At 45.5% G+C, this 18,743-nt stretch overlaps 1 protein-coding gene across 5 annotated transcripts in view; it reads left to right on the top strand.

Moving 5' to 3' along the window:
* The window catches only part of LOC129851348 (sarcolemmal membrane-associated protein-like), a 199,886-nt gene that overhangs the window by 51,063 nt on the left and 130,080 nt on the right, over positions 1-18,743 (top strand). For all 5 annotated transcript variants that reach the window (XM_055917818.1, XM_055917817.1, XM_055917821.1 and 2 more), the window contains 3 exons: positions 6,921-7,016; positions 12,986-13,057; positions 13,844-13,984. In XM_055917818.1, coding sequence (XP_055773793.1) covers positions 6,921-7,016; positions 12,986-13,057; positions 13,844-13,984 — 309 coding nt within the window. The remainder of the gene's footprint in view (positions 1-6,920; positions 7,017-12,985; positions 13,058-13,843; positions 13,985-18,743) is intronic.

Raw genomic sequence — 18,743 nt, 5'->3', positions numbered from 1 at the left:
ATACTGACTGGACCCCCTACGTATTATTATACTGACTGGACCCTACGTATTATTATACTGACTGGACCCTACGTATTATTATACTGACTGGACCCTACGTATTATTATACTGACTGGACCCTACGTATTATTATACTGACTGGACCCTACGTATTATTATACTGACTGGCCCCCCTACGTATTATTATACTGACTGGACCCTACGTATTATTATACTGACTGGACCCCCTACGTATTATTATACTGACTGGATCCCCTACGTATTATTATACTGACTGGACCCTACGTATTATTATACTGACTGGACCCTACGTATTATTATACTGACTGGACCCCCTACGTATTATTATACTGACTGGACCCTACGTATTATTATACTGACTGGACCCCTACGTATTATTATACTGACTGGACCCTACGTATTATTATACTGACTGGACCCCTACGTATTATTATACTGACTGGACCCCTACGTATTATTATACTGACTGGACCCCTACGTATTATTATACTGACTGGACCCCTACGTATTATTATACTGACTGGACCCCTACGTATTATTATACTGACTGGACCCCCTACGTATTATTATACTGACTGGACCCTACGTATTATTATACTGACTGGACCCTACGTATTATTATACTGACTGGACCCTACGTATTATTATACTGACTGGACCCTACGTATTATTATACTGACTGGACCCTACGTATTATTATACTGACTGGACCCTACGTATTATTATACTGACTGGACCCCTACGTATTATTATACTGACTGGACCCCTACGTATTATTATACTGACTGGACCCCCTACGTATTATTATACTGACTGGACCCTACGTATTATTATACTGACTGGACCCTACGTATTATTATACTGACTGGACCCTACGTATTATTATACTGACTGGACCCTACGTATTATTATACTGACTGGACCCCTACGTATTATTATACTGACTGGACCCCTACGTATTATTATACTGACTGGACCCCCTACGTATTATTATACTGACTGGACCCCCTACGTATTATTATACTGACTGGACCCTACGTATTATTATACTGACTGGACCCTACGTATTATTATACTGACTGGACCCTACGTATTATTATACTGACTGGACCCTACGTATTATTATACTGACTGGACCCTACGTATTATTATACTGACTGGACCCTACGTATTATTATACTGACTGGACCCCCTACGTATTATTATACTGACTGGACCCCCTACGTATTATTATACTGACTGGACCCCCTACGTATTATTATACTGACTGGACCCTACGTATTATTATACTGACTGGACCCTACGTATTATTATACTGACTGGACCCCTACGTATTATTATACTGACTGGACCCTACGTATTATTATACTGACTGGACCCTACGTATTATTATACTGACTGGACCCTACGTATTATTATACTGACTGGACCCCCTACGTATTATTATACTGACTGGACCCTACGTATTATTATACTGACTGGACCCTACGTATTATTATACTGACTGGACCCTACGTATTATTATACTGACTGGACCCCTACGTATTATTATACTGACTGGACCCTACGTATTATTATACTGACTGGACCCCCTACGTATTATTATACTGACTGGACCCTACGTATTATTATACTGACTGGACCCTACGTATTATTATACTGACTGGACCCTACGTATTATTATACTGACTGGACCCTACGTATTATTATACTGACTGGACCCCCTACGTATTATTATACTGACTGGACCCTACGTATTATTATACTGACTGGACCCTACGTATTATTATACTGACTGGACCCTACGTATTATTATACTGACTGGACCCTACGTATTATTATACTGACTGGACCCTACGTATTATTATACTGACTGGACCCCTACGTATTATTATACTGACTGGACCCCCTACGTATTATTATACTGACTGGACCCCCTACGTATTATTATACTGACTGGACCCCCTACGTATTATTATACTGACTGGACCCTACGTATTATTATACTGACTGGACCCTACGTATTATTATACTGACTGGACCCTACGTATTATTATACTGACTGGACCCTACGTATTATTATACTGACTGGACCCTACGTATTATTATACTGACTGGACCCCTACGTATTATTATACTGACTGGACCCTACGTATTATTATACTGACTGGACCCTACGTATTATTATACTGACTGGACCCTACGTATTATTATACTGACTGGACCCTACGTATTATTATACTGACTGGACCCTACGTATTATTATACTGACTGGACCCCCTACGTATTATTATACTGACTGGACCCTACGTATTATTATACTGACTGGACCCTACGTATTATTATACTGACTGGACCCTACGTATTATTATACTGACTGGACCCTACGTATTATTATACTGACTGGACCCTACGTATTATTATACTGACTGGCCCCCCTACGTATTATTATACTGACTGGACCCTACGTATTATTATACTGACTGGACCCTACGTATTATTATACTGACTGGACCCTACGTATTATTATACCGACTGGACCCCCTACGTATTATTATACCGACTGGACCCCCTACGTATTATTATACTGACTGGACCCTACGTATTATTATACTGACTGGACCCTACGTATTATTATACTGACTGGACCCTACGTATTATTATACTGACTGGACCCTACGTATTATTATACTGACTGGACCCTACGTATTATTATACTGACTGGACCCCCTACGTATTATTATACTGACTGGAACCCCTACGTATTATTATACTGACTGGACCCCCTACGTATTATTATACTGACTGGACCCCCTACGTATTATTATACTGACTGGACCCTACGTATTATTATACTGACTGGACCCTACGTATTATTATACTGACTGGACCCTACGTATTATTATACTGACTGGACCCTACGTATTATTATACTGACTGGACCCTACGTATTATTATACTGACTGGACCCTACGTATTATTATACTGACTGGACCCCCTACGTATTATTATACTGACTGGACCCCCTACGTATTATTATACTGACTGGACCCCCTACGTATTATTATACTGACTGGACCCTACGTATTATTATACTGACTGGACCCTACGTATTATTATACTGACTGGACCCCCTACGTATTATTATACTGACTGGACCCTACGTATTATTATACTGACTGGACCCTACGTATTATTATACTGACTGGACCCTACGTATTATTATACTGACTGGACCCCCTACGTATTATTATACTGACTGGACCCTACGTATTATTATACTGACTGGACCCTACGTATTATTATACTGACTGGACCCTACGTATTATTATACTGACTGGACCCTACGTATTATTATACTGACTGGACCCCCTACGTATTATTATACTGACTGGACCCCCTACGTATTATTATACTGACTGGACCCTACGTATTATTATACTGACTGGACCCTACGTATTATTATACTGACTGGACCCTACGTATTATTATACTGACTGGACCCTACGTATTATTATACTGACTGGACCCTACGTATTATTATACTGACTGGACCCTACGTATTATTATACTGACTGGACCCTACGTATTATTATACTGACTGGACCCTACGTATTATTATACTGACTGGACCCTACGTATTATTATACTGACTGGACCCTACGTATTATTATACTGACTGGACCCCCTACGTATTATTATACTGACTGGACCCTACGTATTATTATACTGACTGGACCCCCTACGTATTATTATACTGACTGGATCCCCTACGTATTATTATACTGACTGGACCCTACGTATTATTATACTGACTGGACCCTACGTATTATTATACTGACTGGACCCCCTACGTATTATTATACTGACTGGACCCTACGTATTATTATACTGACTGGATCCCCTACGTATTATTATACTGACTGGACCCCCTACGTATTATTATACTGACTGGAACCCCTACGTATTATTATACTGACTGGACCCCCTACGTATTATTATACTGACTGGATCCCCTACGTATTATTATACTGACTGGAGCCCCTACGTATTATTATACTGACTGGATCCCCTACGTATTATTATACTGACTGGACCCCCTACGTATTATTATACTGACTGGACCCTACGTATTATTATACTGACTGGACCCTACGTATTATTATACTGACTGGACCCTACGTATTATTATACTGACTGGACCCTACGTATTATTATACTGACTGGACCCTACGTATTATTATACTGACTGGACCCTACGTATTATTATACTGACTGGACCCTACGTATTATTATACTGACTGGACCCCCTACGTATTATTATACTGACTGGACCCCCTACGTATTATTATACTGACTGGACCCCCTACGTATTATTATACTGACTGGAACCCCTACGTATTATTATACTGACTGGACCCCCTACGTATTATTATACTGACTTGACCCTACGTATTATTATACTGACTGGACCCTACGTATTATTATACTGACTGGACCCTACGTATTATTATACTGACTGGACCCTACGTATTATTATACTGACTGGACCCTACGTATTATTATACTGACTGGACCCTACGTATTATTATACTGACTGGACCCTACGTATTATTATACTGACTGGACCCCCTACGTATTATTATACTGACTGGACCCCCTACGTATTATTATACTGACTGGACCCCCTACGTATTATTATACTGACTGGACCCCCTACGTATTATTATACTGACTGGACCCCCTACGTATTATTATACTGACTGGACCCCCTACGTATTATTATACTGACTGGACCCCCTACGTATTATTATACTGACTGGACCCCCTACGTATTATTATACTGACTGGACCCTACGTATTATTATACTGACTGGACCCTACGTATTATTATACTGACTGGACCCTACGTATTATTATACTGACTGGACCCCCTACGTATTATTATACTGACTGGACCCTACGTATTATTATACTGACTGGACCCTACGTATTATTATACTGACTGGACCCCCTACGTATTATTATACTGACTGGATCCCCTACGTATTATTATACTGACTGGACCCCCTACGTATTATTATACTGACTGGACCCCCTACGTATTATTATACTGACTGGACCCCCTACGTATTATTATACTGACTGGACCCTACGTATTATTATACTGACTGGACCCTACGTATTATTATACTGACTGGACCCCCTACGTATTATTATACTGACTGGACCCTACGTATTATTATACTGACTGGACCCCCTACGTATTATTATACTGACTGGACCCCCTACGTATTATTATACTGACTGGACCCCCTACGTATTATTATACTGACTGGACCCGATACGTATTATTATACTGACTGGACCCGATACGTATTATTATACTGACTGGACCCTACGTATTATTATACTGACTGGACCCTACGTATTATTATACTGACTGGATCCCCTACGTATTATTATATTGACTGGATCCCCTACGTATTATTATACTGACTGGACCCTACGTATTGTTATACTGACTGGACCCCCTACGTATTATTATACTGACTGGATCCCCTACGTATTATTATACTGACTGGACCCTACGTATTATTATACTGACTGGACCCCCTACGTATTATTATACTGACTGGACCCCCTACGTATTATTATACTGACTGGATCCTACGTATTATTATACTGACTGGACCCCCTACGTATTATTATACTGACTGGGCCCCCTACGTATTATTATACTGACTGGACCCCCTACGTATTATTATACTGACTGGACCCTACGTATTATTATACTGACTGGAACCCCTACGTATTATTATACTGACTGGACCCCCTACGTATTATTATACTGACTGGATCCCCTACGTATTATTATACTGACTGGATCCCCTACGTATTATTATACTGACTGGATCCTACGTATTATTATACTGACTGGACCCTACGTATTATTTTACCGACTGTAACCATTTTTCCGTAACCACACGGCATGACAGGCGAAATATGTAATCTGGTGTTAATGTCATAAAATAGGACTTCCTGATTACTCCTTATCTCTTGCAAATACCCCTAACCCTCCCTCTCCGCTCTCCCCTCTGCCCCCCTCGGCCCGCTCTTCCCTCGCCCCGCTCTCCCCTCCGCTCCCCTCGGCCCGCTCTCCCCTCCGCCCCCCTCGGCCCGCTCTCCCCTCCGCCCCCCTCGGCCCGCTCTCCCCTCCGCCCCCCTCGGCCCGCTCTCCCCTCCGCCTCCCTCGGCCCGCTCTCCCCTCCGCCTCCCTCGGCCCGCTCTCCCTTCTCTCTCTCTCTCCCCTCCGCCCCCCTTGGCCTGTCCCCTCTCTACCCTCGGCCCGTCCCCTCTCGCCCCGCTCTCCCCTCCGCCCCCCTTGGCTCGTCCCCTCTCTACCCTCGGCCCGTCCCCTCTCGCCCCGCTCTCCCCTCCGCCCTCTCGCCCCGCTCTCCCCTCCGCCCTTTCGCCCCCCTCTCGCCCCTCTCTCCCCTCCGCCCTCTCGCCCCCCTCTCCCCTCCGCCCTCTCGCCCCGCTCTCCCCTTGGCCCGCTCTCCCCTCCGCCCCCCTTGGCCCGTCCCCCCTCTACCCTCGGCCCGTCCCCTCTCTCTCTATCTCTCTCTTCCCATCTCTCTCTCTCTTCGCTCTCCCCTTGGCCCGCTCTCCCCTCCGCCCCCCTTGGCCCGTCCCCTCTCTACTCTCGGCCCGTCCCCTCTCTCTCTCCCCTCCGCCCTCTCGCCCCGCTCTCCCCTCCGCCCTCTCGCCCCGCTCTCCCCTTGGCCCGCTCTCCCCTCCACCCCCCTTGGCCCGTCCCCTCTCTCTCTATCTCTCTCTTCCCATCTCTCTCTCTTCGCTCTCCCTTCCTCTCCTCTCGCTCTCTCTCCCCTGCCAGGAGGCCCTACACAGGGAGCAGATGTTGGAACAGAAGTTGGCAACGCTGCAGTGCCTCCTGGCCACCACACAGGAGGCTTCAGAGAGCAGCTGGCAGGTAGTTACTATACACTACCACCCTAACCCTACTGGCCACCACACAGGAGGCTTCAGAGAGCAGCTGGCAGGTAGTTACTATACACTACCACCCTAACCCTACTGGCCACCACACAGGAGGCTTCAGAGAGCAGCTGGCAGGTAGTTACTATACACTACCACCCTAACCCGCCTGGCCACCACACAGGAGGCTTCAGAGAGCAGCTGGCAGGTAGTTACTATACACTACCACCCTAACCCTCCTGGCCACCACACAGGAGGCTTCAGAGAGCAGCTGGCAGGTAGTTACTATACACTACCGCCCTAACCCTCCTGGCCACCACACAGGAGGCTTCAGAGAGCAGCTGGCAGGTAGTTACTATACACTACCACCCTAACCCTCCTGGCCACCACACAGGAGGCTTCAGAGAGCAGCTGGCAGGTAGTTACTATACCGCCCTAACCCTCCTGGCCACCACACAGGAGGCTTCAGAGAGCAGCTGGCAGGTAGTTACTATACACTACCACCCTAACCCTCCTGGCCACCACACAGGAGGCTTCAGAGAGCAGCTGGCAGGTACAGATTTTTTATTTTATTTTTATTGACAGATATAAGTTAAAATGGTGAGATGAATGAACTAATAGATTAGAGGGATGTTGGCGGAACACAGGAAGTTGGCGGAACACAGGAAGTTGGCGGAAAACGATGTAACCACTGCTTCCAGTGCCGATATGTGGTCCTGAGTAGTTAGCAGTACCACCAGACCCTGATACTAAAGCCCCGTGTTGTAACCAGCCCTGTGTTGTAACCAGCCCTGTGTTGTAACCAGCCCTGTGTTGTAACCAGCCCTGTGTTGTAACCAGCCCCGTGTTGTAACCAGCCCCGTGTTGTGACCAGCCCCGTGTTGTGACCAGCCCCGTGTTGTGACCAGCCCCGTGTTGTGACCAGCCCCGTGTTGTGACCAGCCCCGTGTTGTAACCAGCCCCGTGTTGTAACCAGCCCCGTGTTGTAACCAGCCCCGTGTTGTAACCAGCCCCGTGTTGTAACCAGCCCCGTGTTGTAACCAGCCCCGTGTTGTGACCAGCCTCGTGTTGTGACCAGCCCCGTGTTGTAACCAGCCCCGTGTTGTGACCAGCCCCGTGTTGTGACCAGCCCCACGTTGTGACCAGCCCCGTGTTGTGACCAGCCCCGTGTTGTGACCAGCCCCGTGTTGTGACCAGCCCCGTGTTGTGACCAGCCCCGTGTTGTGACCAGCCCCGTGTTGTGACCAGCCCCGTGTTGTGACCAGCCCCGTGTTGTGACCAGCCCCGTGTTGTGACCAGCCCCGTGTTGTAACCAGCCCCGTGTTGTGACCAGCCCCGTGTTGTAACCAGCCCCGTGTTGTAACCAGCCCCGTGTTGTAACCAGCCCCGTGTTGTAACCAGCCCCGTGTTGTAACCAGCCCCGTGTTGTAACCAGCCCCGTGTTGTAACCAGCCCCGTGTTGTAACCTGTCGTAACCAGCCTTCACAGCTAATGAATCTACACCACAACTGACCTTTCACTGCTTTGTAAAACGCAGTTGCATTTCCTTACACAGAGGAGAGCATGATTTGCGTGAAATTGTACGTCCCATGTAATGGAAATGGTAACGATGAGTAGAAATTCTTTTTTTTCTTACACGTCTACATATTCTTATCCTAATTGTTTTCTGACGCGGCTAAATCATACATAATGTTGCTGCTACCGTCACTTATGACCGAAAAAGAGCTTCTGGACATCAGAACTGGGATTACTCACCTCTGGACGAGGAGTTGTTCTTAGATGAGTCGGATGCAAGGTATATACTACGGACACCAGGCCCAGATCTCCGTGATTCGCTGGAAAAGGAAACGTAGGTTTTGCGGAATGAGATCAGGATGCCTTGTGAGGATAAGACAACGAGTTCTGCTAGCTAACGTTCAATCCCTAGAAATCAAATGGGACGAACTGAAAGCACGTATATTCTACCAACAGGACATTAACTGTAATATCTTATGTTTCACCGATTTGTTGCTGAATAACATACAGCTGGCAGGTTATACACTCTATCGACAGGACAGAACAGCAGCTTCTGGTAAGAGAAGGGGCGGGGGCCTATGCATTTTTGTAAAGAACTGCTGGTGCACGATATCTAAGGAAGTCTCAAGGTTTTGCTCGTCTGAGGTAGAGTATCTCATGATAAGCTGTAGACCACACTACCTACCTAGAGAGTTTCCATCTGTATTTATCGTAGCTGTTTACATACCACTACAGTCACAGGCTGGCATTAAGACCGCAATCAATGAGCTGTATACGGCCATAAGCAAACAGGAAAACGCTCATCCAGAGGCGGCGCTCCTAGTGGCCGGGGACTTTAATGCAGGGGAACTCAAATCAGTTATACCAAATTTCTGTCAGCATGTTAAATGTGCACCAGAGGGGAAAAAATTAGAGAACACCTTTACTCCACACACAGAGACGCGTGCAAATCTCTCCCTCGCTCTCATTTGGCAAATCTAACCATAATTCTATCCTCCTTACTTCAGTTTAGGGAAATCTGAACGTTACAGATTACAATGACATTCTAGACGATTCTGTGCTCCCAACTTTGTGACATCAGTTTGGGGAAGGCCCTTTCCTGTTTCAGCATGACAATGCCCCCGTGCACAAAGCGAGGTCCATACAGAAATGGTTTGTCGAGATCGGTGTGGAAGAACTTGACTGACCTGCACAGAGCCTTGACCTCAACCCCATCTAACACCTTTGGGATGAATTTGAACGCCAACTGCGAGCCAGGTCTAATCGCCCAACATCAGTGCCTGACCTCACTAATGCTCTTGTGGCTGAATGGAAGCAAGTCCCCGCAGCAATGTTCCAACATCTAGTGGAAAGCCTTCCCAGAAGAGTGGAGGCTGTTATACAGCAATGTTCCAACATCTAGGGGAAAGCCTTCCCAGAAGAGTGGAGGCTGTTATAGCAGCAATGTTCCAACATCTAGTGGAAAGCCTTCCCAGAAGAGTGGAGGCTGTTATAGCAGCAATGTTCCAACATCTAGTGGAAAGCCTTCCCAGAAGAGTGGAGGCTGTTATACAGCAATGTTCCAACATCTAGTGGAAAGCCTTCCCAGAAGAGTGGAGGCTGTTATACAGCAATGTTCCAACATCTAGTGGAAAGCCTTCCCAGAAGAGTGGAGGCTGTTATAGCAGCAATGTTCCAACATCTAGTGGAACGCCTTCCCAGAAGAGTGGAGGCTGTTATAGCAGCAATGTTCCAACATCTAGTGGAAAGCCTTCCCAGAAGAGTGGAGGCTGTTATAGCAGCAATGTTCCAACATCTAGTGGAAAGCCTTCCCAGAAGAGTGGAGGCTGTTATAGCAGCAATGTTCCAACATCTAGTGGAAAGCCTTCCCAGAAGAGTGGAGGCTGTTATAGCATCAATGTTCCAACATCTAGTGGAAAGCCTTCCCAGAAGAGTGGAGGCTGTTATAGCAGCAATGTTCCAACATCTAGTGGAAAGCCTTCCCAGAAGAGTGGAGGCTGTTATAGCAGCAATGTTCCAACATCTAGTGGAACGCCTTCCCAGAAGAGTGGAGGCTGTTATAGCAGCAATGTTCCAACATCTAGTGGAAAGCCTTCCCAGAAGAGTGGAGGCTGTTATAGCAGCAATGTTCCAACATCTAGTGGAAAGCCTTCCCAGAAGAGTGGAGGCTGTTATAGCAGCAATGTTCCAACATCTAGTGGAAAGCCTTCCCAGAAGAGTGGAGGCTGTTATAGCAGCAATGTTCCAACATCTAGTGGAAAGCCTTCCCAGAAGAGTGGAGGCTGTTATAGCAGCAATGTTCCAACATCTAGTGGAACGCCTTCCCAGAAGAGTGGAGGCTGTTATAGCAGCAATGTTCCAACATCTAGTGGAAAGCCTTCCCAGAAGAGTGGAGGCTGTTATAGCAGCAATGTTCCAACATCTGGTGGAAAGCCTTCCCAGAAGAGTGGAGGCTGTTATAGCAGCAATGTTCCAACATCTAGTGGAAAGCCTTCCCAGAAGAGTGGAGGCTGTTATAGCAGCAATGTTCCAACATCTAGTAGAAAGCCTTCCCAGAAGAGTGGAGGCTGTTATAGCAGCAAAGAGGGACCAACTAAATAGTAATGGCCATGATTTTGGAATGAGATGTTCGACGAGCAGCTGTCCACATACTTTTGGCCACGTATTGAATGTAAAATACTGGGGAATCACATCTTTGACTGCACTGGGCCTTTAATCTCAAAAGGAGACCGGTTAAAGGCTCTACGTTCTCTTACGTATCGGCCTAGACAATGTCTAAAACAACACACTGAATTCAATGTTCAGCCATTTTAATTGTGAAGTCATATCTTTCTACACAATACCACAACACATTTTTCCAAACTGGGAGGTAAACTGGATAAAGAATTCAGTCATGTTGCTATGTATGTTGGTTATGTCTGGTTATGGTTATGGTGTTTATGGTTATGTCTGGTTATGGTGTTATGGTTATGGTTATGGTGTTATGGTGGTCATGTTGTTATGTATTTCAGATGGAGTCAAAACATCAACATTAGAAACAAGCCCCCTCCTGTCTGACTACTTGTTCTATTTGCCTTCTCTATGTACTTCTGGTGTTATGGTGTTTATGGTTATTGTGTTATGGTGGTTATGGTTATGGTGTTATGGTTATGTCTGGTTATGTCTGGTTATGGTGTTATGGTTATGTCTGGTTATGTCTGGTTATGGTGTTATGGTTATGTCTGGTTATGTCTGGTTATGGTGTTATGGTTATGTCTGGTTATGGTGTTTATGGTTATGTCTGGTTATGTTGTTATGGTTATGTCTGGTTATGTATGTATGGTTATGGTTGTGTAAGGTTATGTATGGTTATGGTTATGGTGTTTAAGGTTATGTCTGGTTATGTATGTCTGGTTATGGTGTTTAAGGTTATCTATGGTTATGTATGATGGTTATGGTGTTTAAGGTTATGTCTGGTTATGTATGATGGTTATGGTGTTTAAGGTTATGTCTGGTTATGTATGATGGTTATGGTGTTTAAGGTTATGTCTGGTTATGTATGATGGTTATGGTGTTTAAGGTTATGTCTGGTTATGTATGATGGTTATGGTGTTTAAGGTTATGTCTGGTTATGTATGATGGTTATGGTGTTTAAGGTTATGTCTGGTTATGTATGTCTGGTTATGGTGTTTAAGGTTATGTCTGGTTATGTATGTCTGGTTATGGTGTTTAAGGTTATGTATGATGGTTATGGTGTTTAAGGTTATGTCTGGTTATGTATGATGGTTATGGTGTTTAAGGTTATGTCTGGTTATGTATGATGGTTATGGTGTTTAAGGTTATGTCTGGTTATGTATGATGGTTATGGTGTTTAAGGTTATGTATGATGGTTATGGTGTTTAAGGTTATGTCTGGTTATGTATGATGGTTATGGTGTTTAAGGTTATGTCTGGTTATGTATGATGGTTATGGTGTTTAAGGTTATGTCTGGTTATGTATGATGGTTATGATGTTTAAGGTTATGTCTGGTTATGTATGATGGTTATGGTGTTTAAGGTTATGTCTGGTTATGTATGATGGTTATGGTGTTTAAGGTTATGTCTGGTTATGTATGATGGTTATGGTGTTTAAGGTTATGTCTGGTTATGTATGATGGTTATGGTGTTTAAGGTTATGTCTGGTTATGTATGATGGTTATGATGTTTAAGGTTATGTATGATGGTTATGGTGTTTAAGGTTATGTCTGGTTATGTATGATGGTTATGGTGTTTAAGGTTATGTCTGGTTATGTATGATGGTTATGGTGTTTAAGGTTATGTCTGGTTATGTATGATGGTTATGGTGTTTAAGGTTATGTCTGGTTATGTATGATGGTTATGGTGATTAAGGTTATGTCTGGTTATGGTTATGGTGTTTAAGGTTATGTCTGGTTATGATGGTTATGGTGTACTGACCTGTCTCTCTCTCTGCTAGGCTCTGATAGATGAGGACCGGCTTCTCACCAGACTAGAGGTGATGGGCAACCAGCTGCAGTCCTACTCTAAAGTAAGAACATTTCAATTATAAATACCTTCTCTGAAGTAAGAACATTTTAAAATAAGTCTGACCAAGACAATATATATTGAACAAAAATATAAACGCAACATGTAAAGTTTTGGTCCGATGTTTCATGAGCTGAAATAAAAAAATCCCCGATTTTTTTCTTCTTCAGATGCACCAAAATGTATTTCTCTCAAGTTTTTGCCCCAAATGTGTTTACATCCCTGTTATTGAGCCTTTCTCCTTTGCCAAGATATGCCACACCTGTCAGGTGAATGGATTATCAAGAAGCTGATTAAACAGCATGATCATTACACAAGCCTTCCAGGGCCAATCCATAGATTAAGGCCTAATGAATTGACTGATTTCTTTATATGAACTAAATCAGTAATATCGTTGAAATTGTCGCTTTAATATTTTTGTTCAGTATGTATGTATGTATGTATGTACAGTGTGTGCAGTGCATTTGGAAAGTATTCAGACCCCTTGAATTCTACACATTTTGTTACGTTACAGCCTTACCTGAAATTGATTTTAAATTGTACCTGTCAAAAATGTAGCCACACCTACTCATTCATCGGTTTTTCTTTATTTTAAATTTTTTCTACATTGTAGAATAATAGTGAAGACATCAAAACTATGAAATAACACATATGGAATCATGTAGTAACCAAAAAAGTGTTGAGGAAAGTTTATTCAAGTGCAGTCGCAAAAACCATCAAGCGCAATGATGAAACTTGGGACGTCTTTCTCTCTCTCGCTCTATTTCTCTCTCCCTCTCTTTCTCTTCAGAACCAAACAGAGGATGGGATGCGTAACGAGCTGGTAACTCTGCAGGAAGACAAATTCAACTATGAGATTACTGCCAAAGAGTCCCTGAGGAGGGTCCTACAGGAGAAGATCGAGGTGGCCAGGAAGCTGTCAGAGGTTGAGGTGAGACTGACTTACCTGTTCAATCCACCTCATTTTCTAACGCTTTTAAAACACGGAAGCCAAACGTGGAAACAACGGATACCACTTCCTCCATGCTAATTGTTTTAATGAATATGCGACTCTATAAATCCCTGCATTAGCATGTTTCTGTTAGCTGATAACACCATGTTATTGTCCTGCTGATGTGCCTGGACCTTTTTTAGGCTAAACTGCTGAGAAAAACCCCATAACCGATCCGATTGGTTAGGTCCGATCTAGATGCACTTATTTCTAAATGAATATGCGTTCAACTCACCAGACTTATTCTAATGACATGGGATATTCACTGCCGTTTCCAGCCTAGAGTTTTGTTCTCGCTTGAAAATGATTCTAACATTCTTCAGTACATTGTGTTGTTGTAGCCTGGGTAGGATACATTTTGTTGGCCCTAAAATATGGTCGTTTTTGGACCTTGAATCTGGGGCTTGGGAGGGTGACCACTCAGTCTGGGGAGAGCACATAGTGGAGCTACCTTGAACCCCGTGGCCTGGGAGAGAGACCATTCAGCATGGGGAGAGCACATAGTGGAGCTACCTTGAACCCCGTGGCCTGGAAGAGAGACCATTCAGCATGGGGAGAGCACATAGTGGAGCTACCTTGAACCCCTTGGCCTGGGAGGGAGACCACTCAGTCTGGGGAGAGCACATAGTGGAGCTACCTTGAACCCCTTGGCCTGGGAGGGAGACCACTCAGTCTGGGGAGAGCACATAGTGGAGCTACCTTGAACCCCGTGGCCTGGGAGAGAGACCATTCAGCATGGGGAGAGCACATAGTGGAGCTACCTTGAACCCCTTGGCCTGGGAGGGAGACCACTCAGTCTGGGGAGAGCACATAGTGGAGCTACCTTGAACCCCTTGGCCTGGGAGGGAGACCACTCAGTCTGGGGAGAGCACATAGTGGAGCTACCTTGAACCCCTTGGCCTGGGAGGGAGACCACTCAGTCTGGGGAGAGCACATAGTGGAGCTACCTTGAACCCCTTGGCCTGGGAGGGAGACCACTCAGCCTGGGGAGAGCAGAACGGACGCAGACTGATCCGAATGGTTGCGTGACCAGGCCTAGTGAGAACGGACCACGACTGATCCGAATGGTTGCGTGACCAGGCCTAGTGAGAACGGACCCAGACTGATCCGAATGGTTGCGCGACCAGGCCTAGTGAGAACGGACCCAGACTGATCCGAATGGTTGCGTGACCAGGCCTAGTGAGAACGGACCCAGACTGATCCGAATGGTTGCGCGACCAGGCCTAGTGAGAGCGGACCCAGACTGATCCGAATGGTTGCGTGACCAGGCCTAGTGAGAACGGACCCAGACTGATCCGAATGGTTGCGTGACCAGGCCTAGTGAGAACGGACCCAGACTGATCTGAATGGTTGCGTGACCAGAATTACATGGTCTAAGAACATAGGCCTGGGTTTAACCAATAGTGGAGCTTTGTACGCCCAGGGACCACACTGGGTTTAACCAATAGTGGAGCTTTGTACGCCCGGGGACCACACTGGGTTTAACCAATAGTGGAGCTTTTTACGCCCGGGGACCACACTGGGTTTAACCAATAGGGGAGCTTTGTACGCCCGGGGACCACACTGGGTTTAACCAATAGTGGAGCTTTGTACGCCCGGGGATCACCGTGGGTTTAACCAGTAGTGGAGCTTTGTACGCCCGGGGACCACACTGGGTTTAACCAATAGTGGAGCTTTGTACGCCCAGGGACCACACTGGGTTTAACCAGTAGTGGAGCTTTGTACGCCCGGGGACCACACTGGGTTTAACCAATAGGGGAGCTTTGTACGCCCGGGGACCACACTGGGTTTAACCAATAGGGGAGCTTTGTACGCCCTGGGACCACACTGGGTATAACCAATAGTGGAGCTTTGTACGCCCGGGGACCACACTGGGTTTAACCAATAGTGGAGCTTTGTACGCCCGGGGACCACACTGGGTTTAACCAATAGTGGAGCTTTGTACGCCCGGGGACCACACTGGGTTTAACCAATAGTGGAGCTTTGTACGCCCGGGGACCACACTGGGTTTAACCAATAGTGGAGCTTTGTACGCCCGGGGACCACACTGGGTTTAACCAATAGTGGAGCTTTGTACGCCCGGGGACCACACTGGGTTTAACCAATAGTGGAGCTTTGTACGCCCGGGGACCACACTGGGTTTAACCAGTAGTGGAGCTTTGTACGCCCGGGGACCACACTGGGTTTAACCAGTAGTGGAGCTTTGTACACCCGCGGACCATACTGGGTTTAACCAATAGTGGAGCTTTGTACACCCGGGGACCACACTGGGTTTAACCAATAGTGGAGCTTTGTACGCCCGGGGACCACACAGCGCAGAGGACCGCACTACAGATCTGACATTTCATCATCTGTTAACTGGTTTTTCTTGCATTGTGACAGGTTAATATCTAGCTAATATTTAGCTTCTTACTTCGGCTACACATCACTAAAGGGAAAAGGGGGAAACCTGGTCAGTTGGAAAGGGGGAAACCTGGTCAGTTGGAAAGGGGGAAACCTGGTCAGTTGGAAAGGGGGAAACCTGGTCAGTTGGAAAGGGGGAAACCTGGTCAGTTGGAAAGGGGGAAACCTGGTCAGTTGGAAAGGGGGATACCTGGTCAGTTGGAAAGGGGGATACCTGGTCAGTTGGAAAGGGGGAAACCTGGTCAGTTGGAAAGGGGGAAACCTGGTCAGTTGGAAAGGGGGAAACCTGGTCAGTTGGAAAGGGGGAAACCTGGTCAGTTGGAAAGGGGGATACCTAGTCAGTTGTCCAACTGAATGCCTTCAACTGAAATGTGTCTTTCGCATTGAACCCCCCCCTCAGAATCAGAGGGATGTGGGATGCTGTCTTAATCTACATCCACGTCTTCGGCACCCGGGGAACTAGCCTCGCTGTTCCCGTGCCAACAGGCTATAGTCTAAGGAAGCCTCTCCGCAATAGGCCTTTCCTCTTCTCGTGGAATAACAGGGAAGCTATAGGAAATGTATTTTGATCATGTTTTATACGAGGCTTAATAGCCTATTCGTAGAAAGAAACATGCTCGTTCTGTTTAATTGCTGAATGTAAAACAGGCCTACAGCATAGAAAAAGCATGTCGGGTGAAAGATGAGAGAGTGTGCGTTGGTGATCACTTTTGGCCGGTTATGATTACATTGTTGCACTGGTGCATTGCAAATAGTTGCACAGCACATAGAGATGAGCACAGTGAAAAAGACCCAAAGTAATAGACCGGTGGAAATCACAACGCCACGAGGGCACGCAAACGCGCAAACGCCACGAGGGCACGCAAACGCCATGTAGAAGATGTGCAGGCTAAACAGCTACATTTAAATAGTCACTATATTAATAGGCCTACATTTACACTGAAGTATTATGTGCAGTTGTCACTATGACAGTGAACACACCCTGAAAGCACTGAATGGTCTGAACCAGTATCTGTGGGTTAGAGACCTCATGAATGGTCTGAACCAGTATCTGAGGGTTTTAGAGACTTCATGAATGGTCTGAACCACTATCTGAGGGTTTTAGAGACTTCATGAATGGTCTGAACCACTATCTGTGGGTTTTAGAGACTTCATGAATGGTCTGAACCACTATCTGTGGGTTTTAGAGACTTCATGAATGGTCTGAACCAGTATCTGTGGGTTTTAGAGACTTCATGAATGGTCTGAACCAGTATCTGTGGGTTTTAGAGACTTCATGAATGGTCTGAACCAGTATCTGTGGGTTTTAGAGACTTCATGAATGGTCTGAACCAGTATCTGTGGGTTTTAGAGACCTCATCAATGGTCTGAACCAGTATCTGTGGGTTTTAGAGACTTCATCAATGGTCTGAACCAGTATCTGTGGGTTAGAGACTTCATGAATGGTCTGAACCAGTATCTGTGGGTTTTAGAGACTTCATGAATGGTCTGAACCAGTATCTGTGGGTTTTAGAGACTTCATGAATGGTCTGAACCAGTATAGAGACCGCATGAATGGTCTGAACCAGTATCTGAGTGTTTTAGAGACTTCATGAATGGTCTGAACCAGTATCTGTGGGTTTTAGAGACTTCATGAATGGTCTGAACCAGTATCTGTGGGTTTTAGAGACTTCATGAATGGTCTGAACCAGTATCTGTGGGTTTTAGAGACTTCATGAATGGTCTGAACCAGTATCTGTGGGTTTTAGAGACTTCATCAATGGTCTGAACCAGTATCTGTGGGTTTTAGAGACTTCATGAATGGTCTGAACCAGTATCTGTGGGTTAGAGACTTCATGAATGGTCTGAACCAGTATCTGTGGGTTTTAGAGACTTCATGAATGGTCTGAACCAGTATCTGTGGGTTTTAGAGACTTCATGAATGGTCTGAACCAGTATAGAGACTTCATGAATGGTCTGAACCAGTATCTGAGTGTTTTAGAGACTTCATGAATGGTCTGAACCAGTATCTGTGGGTTTTAGAGACTTCATGAATGGTCTGAACCAGTATCTGTGGGTTTTAGAGACTTCATGAATGGTGTGAACCAGTATCTGTGGGTTTTAGAGACTTCATGAATGGTCTGAACCAGTATCTGTGGGTTTTAGAGACTTCATCAATGGTCTGAACCAGTATCTGTGGGTTAGAGACTTCATGAATGGTCTGAACCAGTATCTGTGGGTTTTAGAGACTTCATCAATGGTCTGAACCAGTATCTGGGTTTTAGAGACTTCATGAATGGTCTGAACCAGTATCTGT

This window comes from Salvelinus fontinalis, chromosome 3 (assembly GCF_029448725.1).
Source record: "Salvelinus fontinalis isolate EN_2023a chromosome 3, ASM2944872v1, whole genome shotgun sequence".
NCBI lineage: Eukaryota > Metazoa > Chordata > Actinopteri > Salmoniformes > Salmonidae > Salvelinus > Salvelinus fontinalis.
This window is presented reverse-complemented; position numbering and strand designations above follow the sequence as displayed.